Here is a 19,639-nt window from a genome sequence, read left to right on the forward strand (position 1 = left end):
AGGAAGCTCCTTAGCAGCGGGAAAATCAAAATTCGATGGGTAGTATAAACGATACGAATCCGCATAAAACCCCACCAAGTACTACAGGTGTCTGGAATGTGGACACACGTCAGCCGCTTCCAAGAGACAGGAGGGCAGCTTGTCATAGTTGCGGTCAGGCAGGTCACCAAGCGAAGACCTGCAATGAAAGCGGGTAAGCGTTCATAGTCTCAGTCTTCCGCTGGAAAAATTGGACTCTGAGCAGAAAGAGAATCGCTGCTCTGCGTCCAATATCGTCCCGTCTCACGAGTTGCTAATTCACTTCGCTGCGAAGGTAAAAGTTCCAGTGCTAATCAGCGAGCAATGCCGGAACAGGGACCTGGCTTCATATCATTTCGACTTATCGGTTACCGCTGCCATCTGGGTTCGAAACGGCGTCGGTTCGTGTTATTGCGCAAAGCCAAAGGAAGGGGAAGGGCGAATGCTGGTAGGTGGTGACTTTAATGCTAGCGCCCTTGAATGGGGCATGTCTCAGCCAGACTTCAATGGGAAACGGATCCTGGAAATTACTCTGAGAACCGGGCTAGTAGTTTCCAACACCAGATCCACGCCAACGTTGCGGCACCCAGGCTGCGAAGGAGGATCCCTAATATAACTTTTGGGTCGGAATCTCTGCCGCCGTCGTTGGACGGGTGGCGAGTCCTAGAAGATTTCTTGAGAAGTGATCACCAGTACATCGCTCTCGAAGTAGTTGTTGTCACCAACTCAGCGCTCCTCCTGCGTGTAGAACTGTTGGAACAGGCGGAGTCGCCCTGGAGTGCGCTTCGGGGGCGGTAACGTGGCAGCTGAGACTGTCGTATACTCGGTGATGAATCTGATAACGACAGCGTGTGAGGCTTTCATACCCCAGAGGGCCCCAGCAGTGACAAGCCTTCTATGTACTGTTGGATAAGGGAAATTCCTGATTTACGTCATAAGCTCCGTTGTTTGGCACAACTTTTACACGCCCGCGAAGAGACACGCGCCGTAGAAGAAGAGTATAGATCAGGAAAAAGCAGACTCCGCAAGACGATAAATAAAAGCAAAACTCGCAGCTGGCAGAACCTTATCAACAAGGTGAAGAAGACCTTTTGGACTTGGCTATAAGCTTGTCACCCGGAAAATCGAGGCTTTGCGGAAACCCTGCATACTAAGTACCCTTCAGATGGACCGAATTGTACTGGCGTCAATCCGCAGACATTCGGTACTGGCTGATATCGATACCGCGGGAAGTTTCAAGGATTGCCCCCTTTTCTCAATAAGAGAGCTCGAAGAGGCATTTCTCACCATGAAAAACAAGAAGACGCTAGGTCCGGATAGTATCCTGACGGAAGTTTACAAACTGGTGCTCCGCCAATGGCCAAACTTTCTGCTTAGAGCGTTCAACGCTTACCTAAAAAGGGCATTTTTCCTTGTCGCTGGAAGGAACTCACGCTGATCAGTAAAGGAAAGGAACACCCTGAAGCTGCCGCCTGCATACCGCTTGGTATGCTTGACACGGCCGGGAAAGTGCTCGAAAAGCTCATCAGGAGTAGACTCGCTGAAGCCATCCACGCTGCTTGCGAAATTATTCCCACGACAGTTCAGTTCAGAGCAGGAAAATCCACGGTGAATACTGTTGTGGAAGTCGTAGATGCGGTTCATAGTAGTCATCATAGCGCTTGTGTCAGAAACGCCTTCAATTCTTATCTCAACTTACCGAGTGCTAACTATCTTGGCAAAATGAGCCGACGACAATTTGGACCCATGGCTCAACCGATCGCATGGTGATTATTTCCTTACACAACTTCTGAGTGGGCAGGTTTTTTTCTTACCTGCACAAGATTAGAAAGGCGAGATGTATGTTCTACAACCGAGCGGCGAATGACGCCGAATACCTTTTTCTTTTGTGAAAGATGGGATGGTTTTCGCCAACAGCTCTATGCAGACACAAAGGAGCTCTCTCCATACAACATTGTCATTCAAATTAAATTCGAAACTAAAAATATACCTGCGGATTAGGGGAAGGGAAAGGAAGAGAAAAGCAGTACCTTTAGTGACATTTATCTATTCGGATTAGTTTGCTTTCTTACGTGCTGATCTACTTCCTTTTCCGCTCAAGTCAATTTAGACGCCTTTACTAACTGCTTGCTCTGATACGGTACTGAAAATCACACTCTCTTTCGTCAGCAAGTTCTTTTTGTTGATGTACAAATGGAAATTTTTGGTAGAATTTTATTTTCAGATTTTTACATAAGCCATTGGTTAATGTCAGCAATGATCAAAATAAACATTTTGTAAATCCTCGGACGCGACGAAGCCCGTTTAACACACAGATCCCATTGCTGCCGGTACTTTACGTCTCCCCGGTATATTTCGAGAAGCTGGCTGCATCCCTTAACTATCCCATGAGAATGGAACCTCAGAGGATAGTATGTACTCGTATACCTCCAGAAATAAAGAGTTCTCCAAAATAAACAAATGTGTTTTGTCCTCCAATAAAGTCTAGTAGCACATGTATGTCTCATATACTGGTTGGTACATTCATAAATATTTTCTCCCGACAAATGGTACACAAATTCCATGAACCTCCCTAGAGAAGGATCCTGAAATGCTGCTCATTCTTGTTTAAATGCTACAAAGTTAGGCCTCGAGATGAAAGTTGCATGCAGAGCTAACCATTCAATTTTCTTGTTATTGCAGAGGCCGCAATCAACGAGAGCTGCTTCTTCAACGAACAATGCGAGGCGTTTCACTTCCAAACAGAATGCCGGGATAACCGTTGCGTTTGCCGTTTCGAAATGTCGCCTGTCGTCAACAAGGATGGGAATGTCGAATGTAAAGGTCAGTCCAGCTATATCCTCGTTGAATCCCCTTTAAATATTTACGAACTGAAAGTGAGAACTACAATACCTTTCTGACAGTTTACTTAAAAAAGGGAATAAGGAGAAAAAACTAAAAAGTCAACGTCGTTCTAATTAGGCACGTTTGTTTGTTTTTTTCGTCTTTGGCACAGGTAAACAGATGAAGCACGACGAGGTGGAACGATATGTCGACCCGGCCATGATTGGTGTCCTCGTAGGAATGGCTCTCATGTTCATAATCATTTGTGTTGTCCTTCGTCTATTCAGTCGGTAAGTAAACATTCTATCATTTTAACACCGTTGAATAAGATTCTAGGGACACTCATGTGTGCTTGGAATCGCCGATTCGTTTGACACTCATTTCAACATCAAAATAGTGATATGATGGAGGACTTAGCAACCTTGCCAAGCTAATTGGACAGTAAATGGTTGCGATATGTACTGTGCACCCAAAGCAAAGCATTTAAGTATGCCCAGTACGATTTTATCGTTGATTTAGTTAAAAAGCACAAGGGGTTGAACATTGATATTGGAGGCTCACGTGCCAAATAATTTAACCAAGGAATATTGATTGAAACCGACGTATAGATATCCTGCATACGCGTGTATGTATGCTGAAAACTTGGGCAATTATGCCCCAGTGAAAATTTGTCTAATCATTGGGTATCTTTCCTTAAATAGTTGAAACAATTATGTATGTAACTAGTTCTGTCTAGAAATTATAATGAATGGAACAAAATAAACGAACTCAGAGTTTGTTTTGATTAGAAATGTCCCTAGGATGCAACATCGATGTTTCTCTTTGTGTGTACGCACATGCATCAGAGCAGCTTAAATATTTAGCAAATACCCTCCCTGTACAATGAAGCGATTCATGCCTCGACTCGTCAGTGTTAAAGAAAGGATTCTCGTAGGTGTTCACTGACCGTGTACTTCCTAATGAGCTTTCTCGGGATCAGATTTATGGCAGAAATGCTGTGTTTTAAAGGATGTACACAAGGTGCCCTCACATAAGGGATGAATAAACAATATCTTCCTAGAGCCTTCGTTGATGTTTATGTTAAACATTTTCCTTAAACTGCCTTTACCTTCTTCCTTTTTATCTTATGTGTGAGTGCCAATTTACAGTCCTTGAATTTTGGATAAGTAAAGATGGCAGAAGAAACAACCCATTTTTAATATTCATTACTTCAGTGTAAACTTGTTCAGCACAAGCTTGTTTAGCGGACTTGGAAATGAAGTTTACAGTATGCTTTCCAGAAGAGATTATGGAAATATAGGACGGATGTAATGGCGCAAATGTGTCAAGAATATTAACGAGTTCATCTCATATGAAACATTGTTCTGTTTTTATTAAAAATGATACATAAAATCATACAAATTTCTTAACAGATATGTATAAAAAATCATCCTCAATTTTGTAAACAGTACAAAATGGCAACTTTTTGTAAGAAATACAATATCAATAATAATAGTTTTAAATTAATAAATGCCTTATCTAATTAAGTAAACAAGAACTACGTGAATGCACACTTCCTACTCCTCAGAGCGCTAGCCTACTGCTTCTCTCTGTGCCGCTTGTGACTACTTTTGGCGTGATCTGCCAAAAGGGCAGCTGTTGCAGGTCCTGTTTGATCCACTAATTTTCTCAAAAAGCCTCCTGGTCTTTGCAGAAGCTCATAGGCATGTGCATATTCTACAATTCGACCAGCATCCATGACGAGGACACGATCACTATCCATAACCGTATGAAGACGATGTGCTATTGTAAGTACTGTGCAGTCTGCAAATTGGGTACGAATTGTGGTTTGGATGAGTTTGTCGGTTCTGTAATAAAAAAAAAGTCATATTATTGTCAAAATTTTAATTATCATTTGAATACTCAAAAATATGTAACAAGTTCTATTAACGACAATGCTAGTTTAATCAGGAATTAGGTGCGGTTTTTCATTTATTTTTAAACAAGTTGGAAACCGGAAGCACGATGTTTCAGGTACGAAAGGTTTTGTTTATTTTTTTTAAGAGAATATTTGACCACACGATAGTTCGGTTTAAATATACTTCGAGCTATATTTAAGATATCTTAACGGAGAGTATTTTGAGGCCTAGATCCCATGCACATGGACCACCGGAATTTTGTTCAGATTTTTTGGTTGAGCAGTTTCTGAGAACGGGTCCTTAAGGTAATTGATCTCCACTCAGACCCCTGCACTCCTCTCCATGGTAACCAATGGCAAAATTTTTCTTTGGGACGTACTAATTGGAACCTTTCTTTCGATACCCCACATGGCTATATTCGGTGAAAAAAAAATTTGCACCTCTCTTTTATCTAGATGAGGACCGCCTTGAATTTCAATGTAAAACAATGCAATTTGCCGTATGTATGGATGCTTATAGTTCCCATCTTTGCAGCAAATTTCATGTCAATCGGTATAGCCGTATATTAGAAAAGCGCCAGACAGACAGATAGTGAATCGATTGTAATAAGGTTTTGTTGAAAATGATTGTGAATAAACTGCTCAAGGAATTGTCCAAAGCTAGCTGTTACTTTTTCCAATTTTCCAGGTAGCATGCAGATGTCACATTCGAAAAAATGTTGGTCTTTTTGACATTTTTCGTTTATTCATATGGATAGATACGGTTGAAGCAGGTGGAAGTTCAGAGCAGGGATGTCTGGTAAATACAGCGAATGGGGTAGGACTTCCCATTTCAGTGTTTCCAAGTATATTTTAACTAGTCTCGCAACGTAACGGGCGTTTTCATATCTAATGATAACTTTATTGCGTTCGTAGCGACCAGACTACATCGCTTTTCAATGAAGACTTGTTTCAGTCTTATCAATTGCAGTCGATCTTCGCTTTTCGTTTCAGTAACTATTAGTAGACCACACCCAGCTGGCCCTACCAAATGCAGAGCATGAGCTTGGAACAGTAGATATCTGGCTTATCCAAATTTTTATTTCGGATTATTATAATGTTTCCAATTTTTCCCACCAGTAATAACACAATGTAAATTCCCATATCACTTAGCTTCAATTCATAGGCTACCTAATTTCCATGTTTCCGGATAATACCTAATGAATGCTGGCGCTTAGAAATGGACAGATGAGTAACAAGAGTTTGGCTCGAGTCCCGCAAGTGACGCCTCTAAATCTTCATCTTCAAACTTTTCGGCGGTTTCTTTCACGTCAAAATCATCACTACTGACAGTAGGAACTATACTTGATACGTACTACCCAATGCAAAGTACTCCGTCCACCATAAGCTTATGGAAGAAATCTACAAGCGCTTCTGACAAGTAAAGTTTGGTGTGTCTAGCAGCACTTAGATTTTGTCACCTGCCATTATGAGAAGTTTGTTCCCAGGTTTTGATAGCAGCATTAGCTAATGCTACAGACACTCGAATTGCTAGCTCCGGACCGGGCAAAATGAAGGGGGAAATGGGGGAAAATGAAGCCTCTTTTGCTAAGGCATCCGAAATTTCACTTGCCCCTACATCGCAATGACCAGGTACCGAGAAGCGATCGACCGTATTGAATGTAGAAATAGAATTGAATCGGTTTCTTCATTCCTGAACGATTTTTGAAGTGAACAAAGGACTCTTCAATGGTTTAAATGCAGCTTGACTATCGGTGTAGATTGCGATGCGCCTGCCCTTTAACAGCTCGTCAATCGTCCAGGTTACTACCTTTGGGATCGCATACACTTCAGCCTGAAAGACCGTTTTATCTTCTGCTCGAGAACTCTGCTTCCCGATTTTATTTCAGAACAACTTCATATTTTGTACGAAACAGATGCATGGTGATGCGAGAATCACGAGGCGTTATAAGAACCGGATTCTGCCAATAATTCTCTGCCTCTCCTCTCCGTTGCTTCCTCATAGATATAACCGAATTAGCCTATGAGTTGCTCTCCTTGCAATGCTTTGCATACATATATCCAAGGGCTGTAAATTGAATAATGTATTTGGAGCTGCGCCGGATGTTGTGCTCATGGCACCGGTCATACCCGGACACACAGAAGGCCTAGTTTAGTTTAGTTTAGCGAAAACCTTTTTGTCTCAGAGTAATCAACCTACGGATTCATATGCGAACATCGGCTTAATAATTGCAACGTATCTCCAGATTACTATCTACGTCCATGTCGAGGTAAAGGTCCGCCTGTACAGCCCATAAACTATGAAAGCTCGTCTCATCGGGCAGAGGTGAAACGGGATGTGGACCTCCCCATTATACCTGTTGCTCCAAGTATTTCGCTATGCATTCTTTTTCCGGGCTTAAGGAGGACCCATCCTCTTAGTTGGCCAAATTTTAGATATTTCTCATATCTATACATTTTAAGACAAGCCAATTACCTATTTTATGGTTTTCATTGTGAAACCACTTCCCAGAAATCTAAAGAGCTTGCAAACCATCTATGCCAAACCCAATGGATCTTGTGCCGATTATCCTCATTAATCTGCTAAGATATGCCCCTGCGAAGTGCTAATAAAAGTTATTCACACAACATTACAATGTACTGAGCTTGCCTGAATTCTCATCCATCTCATCAAGAGTCACGGGCATAGAAGAATCTAGGGGTATCTATGCCGTATGATGGAAAAATTCCTCATTTATTATTGTTTAAGGCCAAATACCCTGATGGCATGACGAAAAGACGAATCAATGAAAGTTTGGAAAATCAATTGTGGTCGGTTGTGAGTTTGATGGTTTTTTTCCATGCACTTCTTCTATATAAGAGCGTAAAAAGGGCATTGCCGTAGAACAACCTCAACTTGAAGTTGGTGTTGAGATAACTGCGTTAAGATGTCTTCACAAAACCTTCAAAATGAATTTAGCGTTCTTAATACGTCGAGCGACATAAAGCTCAGTGACATTGTCGACAGAAACATCGCTACCAAGATATGCAAATTGTTTCCAGAACTCGATGTCGAACAAGTGCTCAAAATGATCTGAAGGATATTAACGTGGTTGGTACAGGAGGATCCTGACCGGACGCCACCCCACTCTCTATGACTTTAGCTAATATCTTCGTGACGGCATGAAGCACACAAATTCCTTTCTGATTATCGTATTCGAGACGGGTACTGTCCAATGAAGCAGCCCATATCCGTGTGCTATGATGAAAACCCATATCATTTGCAAAATCGTGGTGAAGCGCTCCTTCACTTTTTCTACTGTTCACCATTGTGATTGAGAAGCCGTGACGGTATGCTTCTGATCATTGAAAGGTTTACGATCACCTACAAAGTGTTTCGTGATGTGGAAACCAGTGAAGCGTTGGGATTCGCGGGTTGGGATTTGCGACAGCTCGGCTCCCTTCACCAACGCAATGGTGGGATTTCTTTTGCCACAGCGTATGGAAGGTTGCACTTCTCGAACTATTTGATGCCAATACAGCTCCAGAGTATCACGCTCAGCCTCGCCAGCAGCTATCAATAGAGCCCTAAGTTCCCTATATTAATGGACTCGCTTCCATGTTTTCGCAGTCAGTCAGATGTTGTAACTTCGTTTTGAGATGTAGCCGACGGCTTCCTCCATGTCGGAAATAAAGGCAGTTTTCAAGGTGGCTTACTGCAGGTGGATTGTTTACAGTTTGTTTGCGCAAAAAAGTTTTCTTGCTGATAGAAGACAAGTCAAGTCGTGGCAGCAGCCCATATTGAATTTTGGGCCGGATGCTCTGTCCCTCTATGAGCGGACAAAATAGAGGCATTCAAGAGAACATTTTTATTACGATTACCAAGAACATCCCCGAGCAAGATATTGTTATACAAATCATCCATCACCGTCATAATGTCATCATTAGGAAGCCTCCCTTTGACTTCATGTAGTTGGTTATAGAAACCATCCCTTCTAATGCTCGTTATCCTAGACTGGAATCTATTGGTATTCTATCAGAAACCGATAGCTACAGCTGAAGTAGAAATTCACTGAAAGCGCCCTCGTCCTCTCACTTTTCTAGATAGAACTAACAGGAAAAAGCAATAGTATTTGTACTCAATTTTAGTCACCTTGGGGAGCAAGAGTCGAATCGACTGATTCGATTTTGTCGCTCATCAACAGCGAGCTGAGCATCTTGTTCAGTGAATTTTACGGAAGAATTCTTTTCTCTCAAAGTTATCTTGGCTTGATCTCTCAAGTGGTATGCGATTTGCCAAATATTAGGGTAATTTCAGAGTCTTTTCGTGGCAGTTTACTTTAGGATATTCAGGCAACTTAAGCTTGTGGCTTGCCCTTCCAAATTGGTTATTAAATTAATAAAAGCGTGATGGCTGCGGACATCCGGACAGCTCAGTGTTTAGAGCGCTTAGCTGTCGTAGTGGAATGTCGCGGTTCAAATTCCGCTGGTAGCAGAGGAGATATCGGGATGTCCGATACCAGACGACTCAGCCGTGTCTGAATATCTGAGCCAAGTCAGGGTAATAATCACGAGCCATTGCAATGCCTTTTACAATGTACTGTAGTCCTGTAGCGTACGATTACGGTCTTGAATGAAGTGCCTTAACAAGCTTCAAGGCTCTGATCCAAATGGATTGATTTCGCCCTATATTCCTGATGGATAACTCACACCTCTTTCTATATAAAAATGACTTGGTAATCCGCGATTTTCAATACTTACTCTGGGTCAACATTAGCTGTAGCTTCGTCCAAAACTAAAATTTTGTTATTTCTCAGAATGGCACGTGCGAGACATACCAATTGTCTCTGACCCATGCTGAAATTCGAACCACTGTCAGACATTTTGAATTCCAAAGCGCCTGGTAAAGCACGGCAAACAGATTTCAGTTCAACCTGTGAATGAAGGGAATGAAAAGGTTTAGTTATGCTTCTACTCACATGTGAATCTTACTAGAAGTAACTTACTTGCTCCAATGCTTTCCAAATCTCTTCATCTGATTTTTGTCCGAATGGATCTAAATTATACCGCAAAGTTCCCGAAAATATAATCGGATCCTGAGGAATTATAGAAATTCTGCTACGAAGGTCATGCAATCCCAACGTTCCGATATCAATTCCATCAATCTCGATTGTCCCATCATTCAGTGCCAATCGGAATAACGCTTGAATGATGGATGATTTACCTGCACCAGTTCTTCCAACGATACCAATTTTCTCTTTGGGCTTCACAATGAAGCTCAAATCCTTGAGTATTGGATCCTTTGAATTTGCTGAATATCTCAGTGAGAGATTATTGAACCTGATTCCACCATGCTGTGGCCAGTCTTTAGGTGGTCTGTATTTGTTTTCTGATTCCATTGGAGGTTCGGACTTCAAGCTTGAATATTCAACTACGCGCTCTACTGAGGTCATCTGGTTTACCAATTCAGCCGTTTGCCGCATTCCCCACTGGCAAATGAAGATCAAGTTGAAACATTGAGTGATGGCCAGACCGACGTTTCCCCCACGGCTTTCAGTGGCAAATAGGAGGAAGCTGAATATTACACTTGCCGAATAGATGACGCATGTGACTTCTAGCCATAAGGCGAACGCTCGTGCTGTTGCCAAGAAAAGATACCACGCTGAAGTGTTTAGGTCTTGATGGGCGTCGAACTCATTTACGAGAATCTCTTCAGCACGAAAAGCACGAATTGTTGAGAGTCCTTGCAGAGTAGCGTTTGAATGTGAGTACACTGGACTGCGGGCTGTGAAGAGAACACACCATACATAAAGCATTATCAAAAACATTGTTTGAAAAAAATAGACATAATTTAGGCGACTTATAGTTACTGGTTAAAATCACTCAAGAATGTTTCTAGAAGAGAGGTCTTGCTGTTAACATAATGGTTTTTAGCATAACTGGGCCTAAACCAATGTTCATTTCCCATTCTGATGTCAATAGAATTCACTTCTGAATGTTATCGAGATTACCTCTAAGACAACTATCTTAAAATGTTTCCTCCAAAACCCAAAACTAATTAATACGTTTGATTGGAATTGACAAACTGTTAAAGTCTCTGTATATCTACTTACTCAAAGCTTCTAATCTCTTGACACTCCTCGCCGTGTTCACATAGACATATCGTAATCCGTAGAATATCAAGGACATAACGAACGTTGGTATCAGGAGCCAATAATTTACAATAGTCACAAGCGTCACGATGGCGGTTAATTCGACAGTAAACTGCAAATACACAAAAACGGATTCAATTCAACAAACCAACTGCAGTCTATCGATTTGTATAAATTTTCGCTCTGACGGGTCTCCAAATGAACCACGCAAATGTAACGAGTGTATCCTGGCAATGAAAGGAAACATGTGCTATTATTCTCACTTACCACTATGCAATCCATGAGAGCTGTAGGCAGAGCTGTGTCTACGGCGCCGATATCCTTTGAGAATCGATTAAGAATCCTTCCAGAAGGATTTGTACTGAAGAAATGCATGGTGGCACGTGTAATACCACGGAATAGTTTGTCATGCAAATTTATCGAGGCACGAAGACACATTTGGAAGAAACAAAAGGTTCTCTGCAGCACCAAAAATAGCACAAGGAGTATTGCAATGCTGTACGTTTGAATGTAGAAATTCCGCTTTTCGGTGACTTCTTGTGCTTCGAATGGCGCCGTCGACATGTTGGCAAAACGTGCAATCATAGCGTCTTCGGGCTGCTCGAAGGACGTGTTTAATGGGAGCGCAAATTTCGTATTATTCGAAGCTTCTAACGTTTTATTTACTGATGCCAGCGAAACCGTCTCCTCCCAATTGACCCATTTTGCAACAAAGTAATCAACGCTACTGATTGCAGTTTGTGCTCCAATGAACAAGAACGCCACGAAAAATATGAAGAGCCAACTTCGCACTGCCTTGAAGTATTGTTTGTAGGTGTCGAACCCGACATTTCCCGTGATTTGAGTTTCTTTCTCATCAGCTTGTCTACCTTTCCGCAGTTGCATTGGTTCTTTGTTCTCCTCCGGTTCGACTTTTTGTTCCTCTTCCAGAGCTGATTCCAAAGCACTGAATGTGTCTGATTTCTTAATCTCTTTGTAAGATCCTTGGGCGGCTATTTCACCAGCTTCGAAGACGACAACTTGCTTGCACTTTTTGAGATATTGTAGCTGGTGAGTAGCAAGAACAACAACTTTATCACAAAGGAATTGCTGGATACATTTTTCGAAAATGTGCTTGCCAACGTGTGCATCGACGGCAGATAGAGGGTCATCTAGTAGATAGATATCAGCTTCTTTATATATTGCTCTCGCTAGATTTATTCTAGCGCGCTGGCCACCACTCAAACTAACTCCACGCTCGCCTACAATTGTTGCATCGCCATATGGGAACAAGTCGAAGTCTCGCTCCAAAGCACAAACTTTTACAACTTCACGATAGCGTTTTTCGTCGAACTTCTCAATGAATGTTATATTTTTTCGAACGCTTCCTTCGAAGAGCCATGGCTCTTGTGATGCATAGCTTATTCGTCCGTTAACAATCAAACTGCCTGAATCGACTTCTAGTTCACCAAGAATAACTTGGAACAAGGTAGACTTTCCGGAACCCACTTGTCCTGTGATGGCACATAGTTGGGCTGGTTGGATGTCTAGGTCTATGTTTCGAATACCTGAAATAAATAAATAGTTTTTAGGAAATGATAGATCTTGAATTTTCTCAAAGCTTAACTAATGCGGAGTGAAATTATGCGGTGTTTCCAACGATTAATTAACAACTTGTTTGCACTGATGAAGGGAACAAGTGGTTCCCAAAATATCGGTGTTTGCAAGAATAAATACCCACACCAACGAAAAAGAAACAACAAGTTTTTATTACTTCAATTAACTAATGCAACTATTTTTTTGAAAGCTATAAATGGAATGCTTCGGAAATTGGGAGTATAGCGGTTGCAGCCCATCTCAATTAAAATTCAGTCTAGGCCACTCTCGAATTAAACAAAAGAGTAAGTGTCATTTTTCTCTGAATGTGCGACAGATATTTAGGTGTCTTAGAGAAAAAAAGCAAACCGTTGAGCATATTAAAGGGCCAACTTTATTTTGTATCAAAAATATGTAGAGTCCTTGACCCTCAGTAGGCAAAAAGTATACTGCATATAAACTTGTGATACTCAGGGACTAATTCATTCATATAGTTTCTCCTTGTCGAATTTTGGCATACTGTACGTTCATTTTTCTGTAGTGAAAAAACTGTTGTTTGTTTAAGATTGAGGGATTCACAAGTCTAAACCCAATTGATGACGAAGCAAGTACCTCCCAATGTTTTTGACCGCGGACCCCTTGTTTTGACAAAAACGCCCAATTTCTCAAAAATGAGTGTAGACGATGTTGCCTAAGGCAGAGGCAGGAGCAAGGTAACCGAAAATTGTTGTCAGGGGTTGTTTGCTCGCTTATACCATTTGATCAAATTTGGCCAGGAATGAACATTTTTTTATGCTTTGATAAAAATCTTTATTATAGCCTCCAGAATACCATGCCTTTTCCATTGGTGGAAATTGGTTTACCCAATTTTCTATACACTTCTCATATATAGGCTTTCAGTTCCTTTCGACATGTTGGACACTTTCAACGTTATAATCATAAACCTACGACTCGCCACCAGTAGTAATGCGTTTAATGAATGTAGGGTCATTAGCTGCGTTGCCAACCATCTCTCTTGCGACGTCTTCTTCAGTTTTGCTTTGCGAAAAATTCAGGACTTTTGGTACGAGCCTGGCGGCGATGCGCTTCATAACCGCAACATCAACCGGAATGTGTCGAGTTGATCCAAAGGGATTTGAGGGTCCTTGCTATCTCTTTAATGGCAATACGACAATTTTCAAGCACAATTTTTTCTCACTTTTCACACATAATTTCTAGGTAAACAGATTTTTCTCTTGCATAGTAAAAATCGCCGGGTCAGTTTCTCGGGCCATAGACAAATGGCTGCAAAACTCACACCATTCGATTTATACCGCTCAAACTTCACACGATAGTGTCCGGATAGCTGAGTGGTTAGAGCGCAAGGCTGTCGTACGGAAGGTCGCGGTTCAAATCTCACTGGTGGCAGTGGAATTTGTATCATGATTTGACGTCGGATACCAGTCGACTCAGCTGTGAATGAGTACCTGAGTTAAATCAGGATAATAATCTCGGGCGAGCGCAATGCTGCCTCCTATAGTGTACTGTAGTGTACCGTTACGGTCTTGAATAAAGTGCTCTAACACACTTCAAGACCCTGATCCAACATGGATTGTTGCGCCAACGATTATTATTTCCGAGTTATCACAATCTCGGCAGATGCCGGATTTTACCTAATACTAGCACTAAGTGCCAAAAAAACTAAAGGGGCACTGGTGGTGGTGGCCGGTGGTAGGTCAGTGGGAGAATCCGTCGAGTACCCCCCGCAACATCGAGCACGTATGCAGAATAGTGTACTTCTGCATGGTTTGAACCAGACTGTGCGAAAGTCCCAGGACATCAAGGGAAGCCGTCAGGGATTTAGGTACAGTACCTGTAGCTGACAATATTATGGGAACTACAACCACCCGGTCGAGACGCCAAATTTCTTTGATTTCCCGAGCCAATGGCTCATAGTTCACCTTCTTCTCCACGTATTTCCGTTCAATGTTGCTATTATGGGGGATAGCAACATCAATAATATACGCGGAGCGACCCGTCTTGTCAACTAGCAGTACGTCCGGCTTGTTGTGTGCGGTATGGCGATCAGTCAGAACTTGCCGGTCCCAATACATGCTGTAAGCAGAACTATCAAGTACTGCTTGCGGCTCATATCGGTAAACCGGACATGTTCCCGTGATCAGCCCATGCTTATATGCAAGGTTTTGATGGATAACCTTACATACAGCATTATGCCTGGTGATGTATTGCACCGGTGCCATAACAGTACAGCCAGAAATGAGATGGTCCAACGTCTCTAACGCCGAACCACACATTCTGCACTGGTCGTTCTCCACCCGTTCTTTCATGATGAGCTTTTTATAAGCTCGGGTGGCGACCACGCCATCCTGAATGGCACACATGAACCCCTCCGTCTCAGCAAAGAGCTCCCCAGCACACAGCCACCTGTTCGACAGATGCAAATCGACAAATGGCTGCCAAAGACAATTCACGTGTTTACCGTGCATTGCCTTCGACTTCCATTCCTCGATCCGCTCCTGGTCCGACTTCACCCCACTCAGAGGATTGAAAGATCGATCCTTCAAGTTAAGTGGAGTCAGTCCACAGTCTGCCTTACAGACAGCCGCATGCAAGGGGCTCGCCTGCTCTTTACTGTAAAAATAAGCGCGCAGCGAGTCGACTTGGCGATGATGTTGTGCCGCCACGTCAACCACGCCCCTACCTCCGATGTCACGAGGCAGGTTCATCCGCTCCACGGCAGACTTTGGGTGATGCATTCGGAATTTGGACATAGTTGTCCGTATCCGCCGCTGGACGTTTTCCAGGTCAGTCTTCGTCCACGGCAATATTCCGAATGCATAAGCCAGTGAAGGGATAGCGAATACATTCAACGCGCTTATTTTATTCTTCCCCGAGAGATGCGATTTCAGCACCAGCTTTACACGTCGCAGGAATTCGGACAGCAGAGCTTCCTTCAGATCACCAACTCGAGCATGGGTTCCTTGCAGAATTCCTAGGTACTTGTAGAAGTCTGTCTCGGTCATAGCTTCGATGACCTTTGCGAATGGCTTGGATTCGACATTTGTCTAATCCAAACTCCATCCGAATATCACGGCTGAACATGTCTATTATTCGCAACAGACTTCTAAGATGGTTGTCAGTACCAGCATACAGCTTGATGTCATCTAGGTACATCAAGTGTGTCAGTTCGCACTTAGCACGTAGGCCATACTTTATTGCAAAACCATGCCCTCTAGCATCATTCAGTAGGCATGAAAGGGGGTTCAGTGCCATACAAAACCAAAGAGGACTCAATGAATCCCCCTGGAAGATGCCCCTCCGAATACGGATGGGCTCTGAGGTATTAGCACCCTCAGATGTACGGACTGACAAGGTGGTATGCCACCCTTCCATGACTGTCGCCAAAAACTTTATTAGTTTCGGATCAATGCGATACAGATGTAGGATGTCGATTAGCCAGGTATGCGGAACGCTATCAAAAGCCTTGGCATAATCGATATAGCAACTGAAGAGGTTTCTTTGGCCTCTAGTTGCTTGTCCTACAACTACCGAGTCGATAATGAGTTGCTCTTTGCAACCCCTTGACCCAACTCGGCAGCCCTTCTGCTCCTCGGACAGAATGTTGTTGGTCTCGAGGTGCGCATTGATCCTTCCACTAATAATGGACGTGATGAATTTGTAGAGGGTTGGTAAGGGTGTGTCTGCGGGGTCCTGCACCGTGTCCTTCTTAGGGATAAGGTAGGTAATTCCCGCAGTGAGGAAAGGTGGAAATTCCTCCGGCCGACTCATGACCTCATTTATACTGCGTGCCAACCGACTGTGTACGCTCTTAAATTTCTTATACCAGAAATTCTGCACCCGATCCAGACCTGGGCCCCTCCAGTTCTTCGAGATGTTTATGGCTCGTCGAACTTCCTCTTCGGTAACATCCGCGAAATTCATGCCAGGTGTATTGGCATGGCGGGTGCCTTCGGCGGTGATCCACTCAGCATGCTCAGCATGCTGGGCAGGTAACCCCCAAATCCCACCCCAATACTCTTTCGCTTCCGTCACCGAGAACTGTATTGTCTGGGCGCTCTGTTGGGATTCGTTGAGAGATCTGAAAAAGCTCCGCTGGTTCCTCGCGTATGTTGCATTCTGGACACGTCTGGAATAACTTTCGCCATACCGTCGTAACCGACTGCATATGACAGAAAGTTTCTGTTTTAGTGTGTCCAGAATTTCAACTACGGGTGTCTCACAGGGGATGGCATAGTTCCGGTAAACCCTCTGCACTTTATTTCTCACCCGTCGGCTGGCATTGCCAGTGCTGATCTGAATCAGTCTAGCAATGTCCTGCCTTAGTGAGTCCCGCCGACGTTCCAGACGAATTTTCCATGGTGGATCTCTTTTGTCACTCAAACCAATAACGCGAAAGCGAATCCTCTGACCGTGCAATCTGATAGCCGCAACTGCACCACAATACACAAGTGATTGTAGTTGCAGCAGCGACATATCAGCACACAGTCGAGATGCAATCTCATCATTGATTTGAGATAGAATTCCCGGAGTTGCTGGAGATGCATAGAGCCTGGGAATACCTGGTCTATGCAAAGGGTCCATATCCGAGAATTCTATACACGCTCTTTGGAATTCGTCCCGAACTCCAGCGGAAACCTCAGCTGGACGGTGGAGAAGAGTGCTTCGGCGAGTACTGAACCTGTTGCCTGCAGTGCGGCGTGGTGTTGTTGATGCCGCCGCCTCTGCCCCCATCGACTCTCGGTCACCAGTTTCCCCGATGACTTCAAGTCGAACACGTTCCCTGATGGTGGCCGGGATTGTGTCACTGCGAGTGATGAAGCGGTACTGGTCTGCGACTCGCTGCACAGTCACGTGCGCGAATTGCAGGAAACGCTCGACGAATCTCTGGTGCAACAAGGGGCGGTAAGATGTTATACCCGCCCCCGCCGTTATTTCGTAGTAGGAGCGGATGATGAAGAGGTTCATTTCTTCAGTCCATTTCATCCGCTTCCTACGCGAACCTGCTGAAGTGGTCGCCACAGATTGTGGCGAAACAGCTGCAGCAGGCGGAGCTGCGCTCCTGGTCGTCGTGGCGCCTAGACGTCGAACCGCCCCACGACTAGCGGTTTCGACGCCGTGCTGTCCATTACGAGAGCCCGACCCAGTCACCAAGTCAGACGACTCCCGCCGGTTATCCGTACCGGACCTTAAATTTCTCCTTCTTCTCATTTTTTGGTGGTGCATTTTATCCCTAGCTGCCAGGTGTGTAGATAGCTTCCTTAGTGAGTAATCTGCAAGACTGCAAAGTTCCTGCACTTTCCTCACCTACCCCCTGAGACGCTGCGGTGGCGTACAGCCATTCAGACTGAAGCTATCCATCCCTCCTCCTTTCACAACCGGGCTTGGGACCGGCTTCGGCGGAGTTATTATTATTATTATTATTAAACTTCACACGAACTTCGACAACCATAGAGCTCCGGTTTACGAGCGTGGTTTAAATTACCCAGGCGTGATCAAATTTGATTATGTGGTAAATATTCACAAAGACAACACAGGTGTGAATTATACTTAGAATGCAAATCGCCTGGTTCCGCCTTAAGCAGGATTGACAAAGTCTAGAGTCTGCATCCACTTATTCAGGGACCGGACCAATTTGAAAGAAACTGTCTCCACTTTTGTGGCCTAAGAAATTAGTTAGTAGAAGTTTAGCTTCAACCGAATTGAGCCAAGCGGCTTTCGCCCTGAATATAAATCACACTCATGCCGTGTTTCTAAATAAGAGAGGGAACGACACTTGGCAATCACTCGCACTCACGTTACTACAAGGGCAGAAGTGAGGCAATGTGTGATGGGTTCCCCTCCTTGGATAAAACCCTCAGCCTTCATTTTTAAAAAGCTTTCTTATGTGGATATCGGCTCAAATTCGCATTTTCTTATAAAGTCGAATTTTGTCTCATATTGGTTGCTGATCGTACGATTTCAACGGACAGCGAGTCTATATCAATCAGATATACAGTACTTCACCAGTGCATAGAAACCGACGAGTGCAGCCGATAAAATGCCGACAGGATGTTATGCCTTGCAATCAGGGAAGTTCGCGTCAACTCTACCGAGCGCATGGAAATAAGAGCATAATAGTTAAGCGAAATAGGTACCTGCGTCTTCAATTGCTGCAATCAATATGGATACTCTATCCGTGATAGAAGAGAATAGCTTCAATCAAGAGGCATCGGAGGAGCGATTCAAACCTCTTGTCAAAGAATATTATTCAATGGCTCAGACTGGCGAATAGGTCACCGAACACTTTATTAATCAATCAAACTCATCTACTCCACCAAGATAAGATACATATACCCACATACAACAGGAACAGGTGAATCAGGAGATTTCTGGGAAGCATTGGGCACTGCTCCTAACTATGGGATTAGGAAGCTAGTATATCCATGAGAAAGCGTGCAAGTACTTCGACAAAGCCGTGAAAATACTGCGATGCGGCAACAGCCTCGAATTTAGTTCCTCGGTAAGTTTTTCAAACACAACAACGGGGCAAGCTCTACTAGATTCGTCCCACATCGAAGGAGTTGATACGAGGACTGAACAGAGGCCATTCATACTCTTAAACGACGGAACAGAAACGTTTTGTTCACAAAAAGAATAGTACGGGCTTCACCTTCACCAACGACACGCAAGACGATATAGCCATAATTCGCTTTCGGTTTCCATCCATTGAAGTAAAGCTAACCTTCCAAACGGACTGCTTATTCCAGAAGGTAAATTTGTTAAGTTGGAAAATCATGAGGAATCAGACTAAGGTATATCTGCGTCTTAGCAAAATTTGGGGCGTATTGTATTTTTTTGATTTGGAAAGCTTCCCGATCGGTTTTCAATTAGCCCCCACATTATAGTGGGGTAGTATTCAATCGACACCTTAGATTTTATTTTTACCTTGGCAATTAACGAGAGTGCCACCTTATTTAAATTATATTTTGGGTGCACTGCGCCCATACTTGCTATTGAACACCAGTTTGACCCCTTACTGAAATGAGGCGTTCTTTCTCTAAAGCTATGAGCCAAGAAAGAAGGGGATATTTCGAGGAGATTCCTCTTTCAAGGCTGGAAAATATTCAATCAGTTTGTGCCCTTCACTGGAGTAAAATGCTTGCAAACTTTGAAGTTTTTTCTGTTATTTGTGATA

General features: G+C 43.4%; 2 protein-coding genes across 26 annotated transcripts in view; one reads left to right on the forward strand and one right to left on the reverse strand.

The window, feature by feature from the left end:
• Positions 1 to 19,639, forward strand: part of LOC119651124 — a 413,254-nt gene that overhangs the window by 250,531 nt on the left and 143,084 nt on the right. For all 20 annotated transcript variants that reach the window (XR_005249419.1, XR_005249420.1, XR_005249416.1 and 17 more), the window contains 2 exons: positions 2,701 to 2,841; positions 3,014 to 3,131. Coding sequence is in view for 15 of the 20 variants with exons in the window: in XM_038054507.1 (XP_037910435.1) it covers positions 2,701 to 2,841; positions 3,014 to 3,131 (259 nt within the window). In the remaining 5 variants the exon portion in view is untranslated. The remainder of the gene's footprint in view (positions 1 to 2,700; positions 2,842 to 3,013; positions 3,132 to 19,639) is intronic.
• Positions 4,180 to 19,639, reverse strand: part of LOC119651122 (probable multidrug resistance-associated protein lethal(2)03659) — a 102,368-nt gene continuing 86,908 nt past the window's right edge. For all 6 annotated transcript variants that reach the window (XM_038054502.1, XM_038054501.1, XM_038054499.1 and 3 more), the window contains 5 exons: positions 11,137 to 12,416; positions 10,831 to 10,981; positions 9,724 to 10,502; positions 9,479 to 9,651; positions 4,180 to 4,688 (listed from right to left, as the gene is read on the reverse strand). In XM_038054502.1, coding sequence (XP_037910430.1) covers positions 4,418 to 4,688; positions 9,479 to 9,651; positions 9,724 to 10,502; positions 10,831 to 10,981; positions 11,137 to 12,416 — 2,654 coding nt within the window. In that variant the 3' untranslated portion in view covers positions 4,180 to 4,417. The remainder of the gene's footprint in view (positions 4,689 to 9,478; positions 9,652 to 9,723; positions 10,503 to 10,830; positions 10,982 to 11,136; positions 12,417 to 19,639) is intronic.

This window comes from Hermetia illucens, chromosome 3 (assembly GCF_905115235.1).
Source record: "Hermetia illucens chromosome 3, iHerIll2.2.curated.20191125, whole genome shotgun sequence".
Lineage (NCBI taxonomy): Eukaryota > Metazoa > Arthropoda > Insecta > Diptera > Stratiomyidae > Hermetia > Hermetia illucens.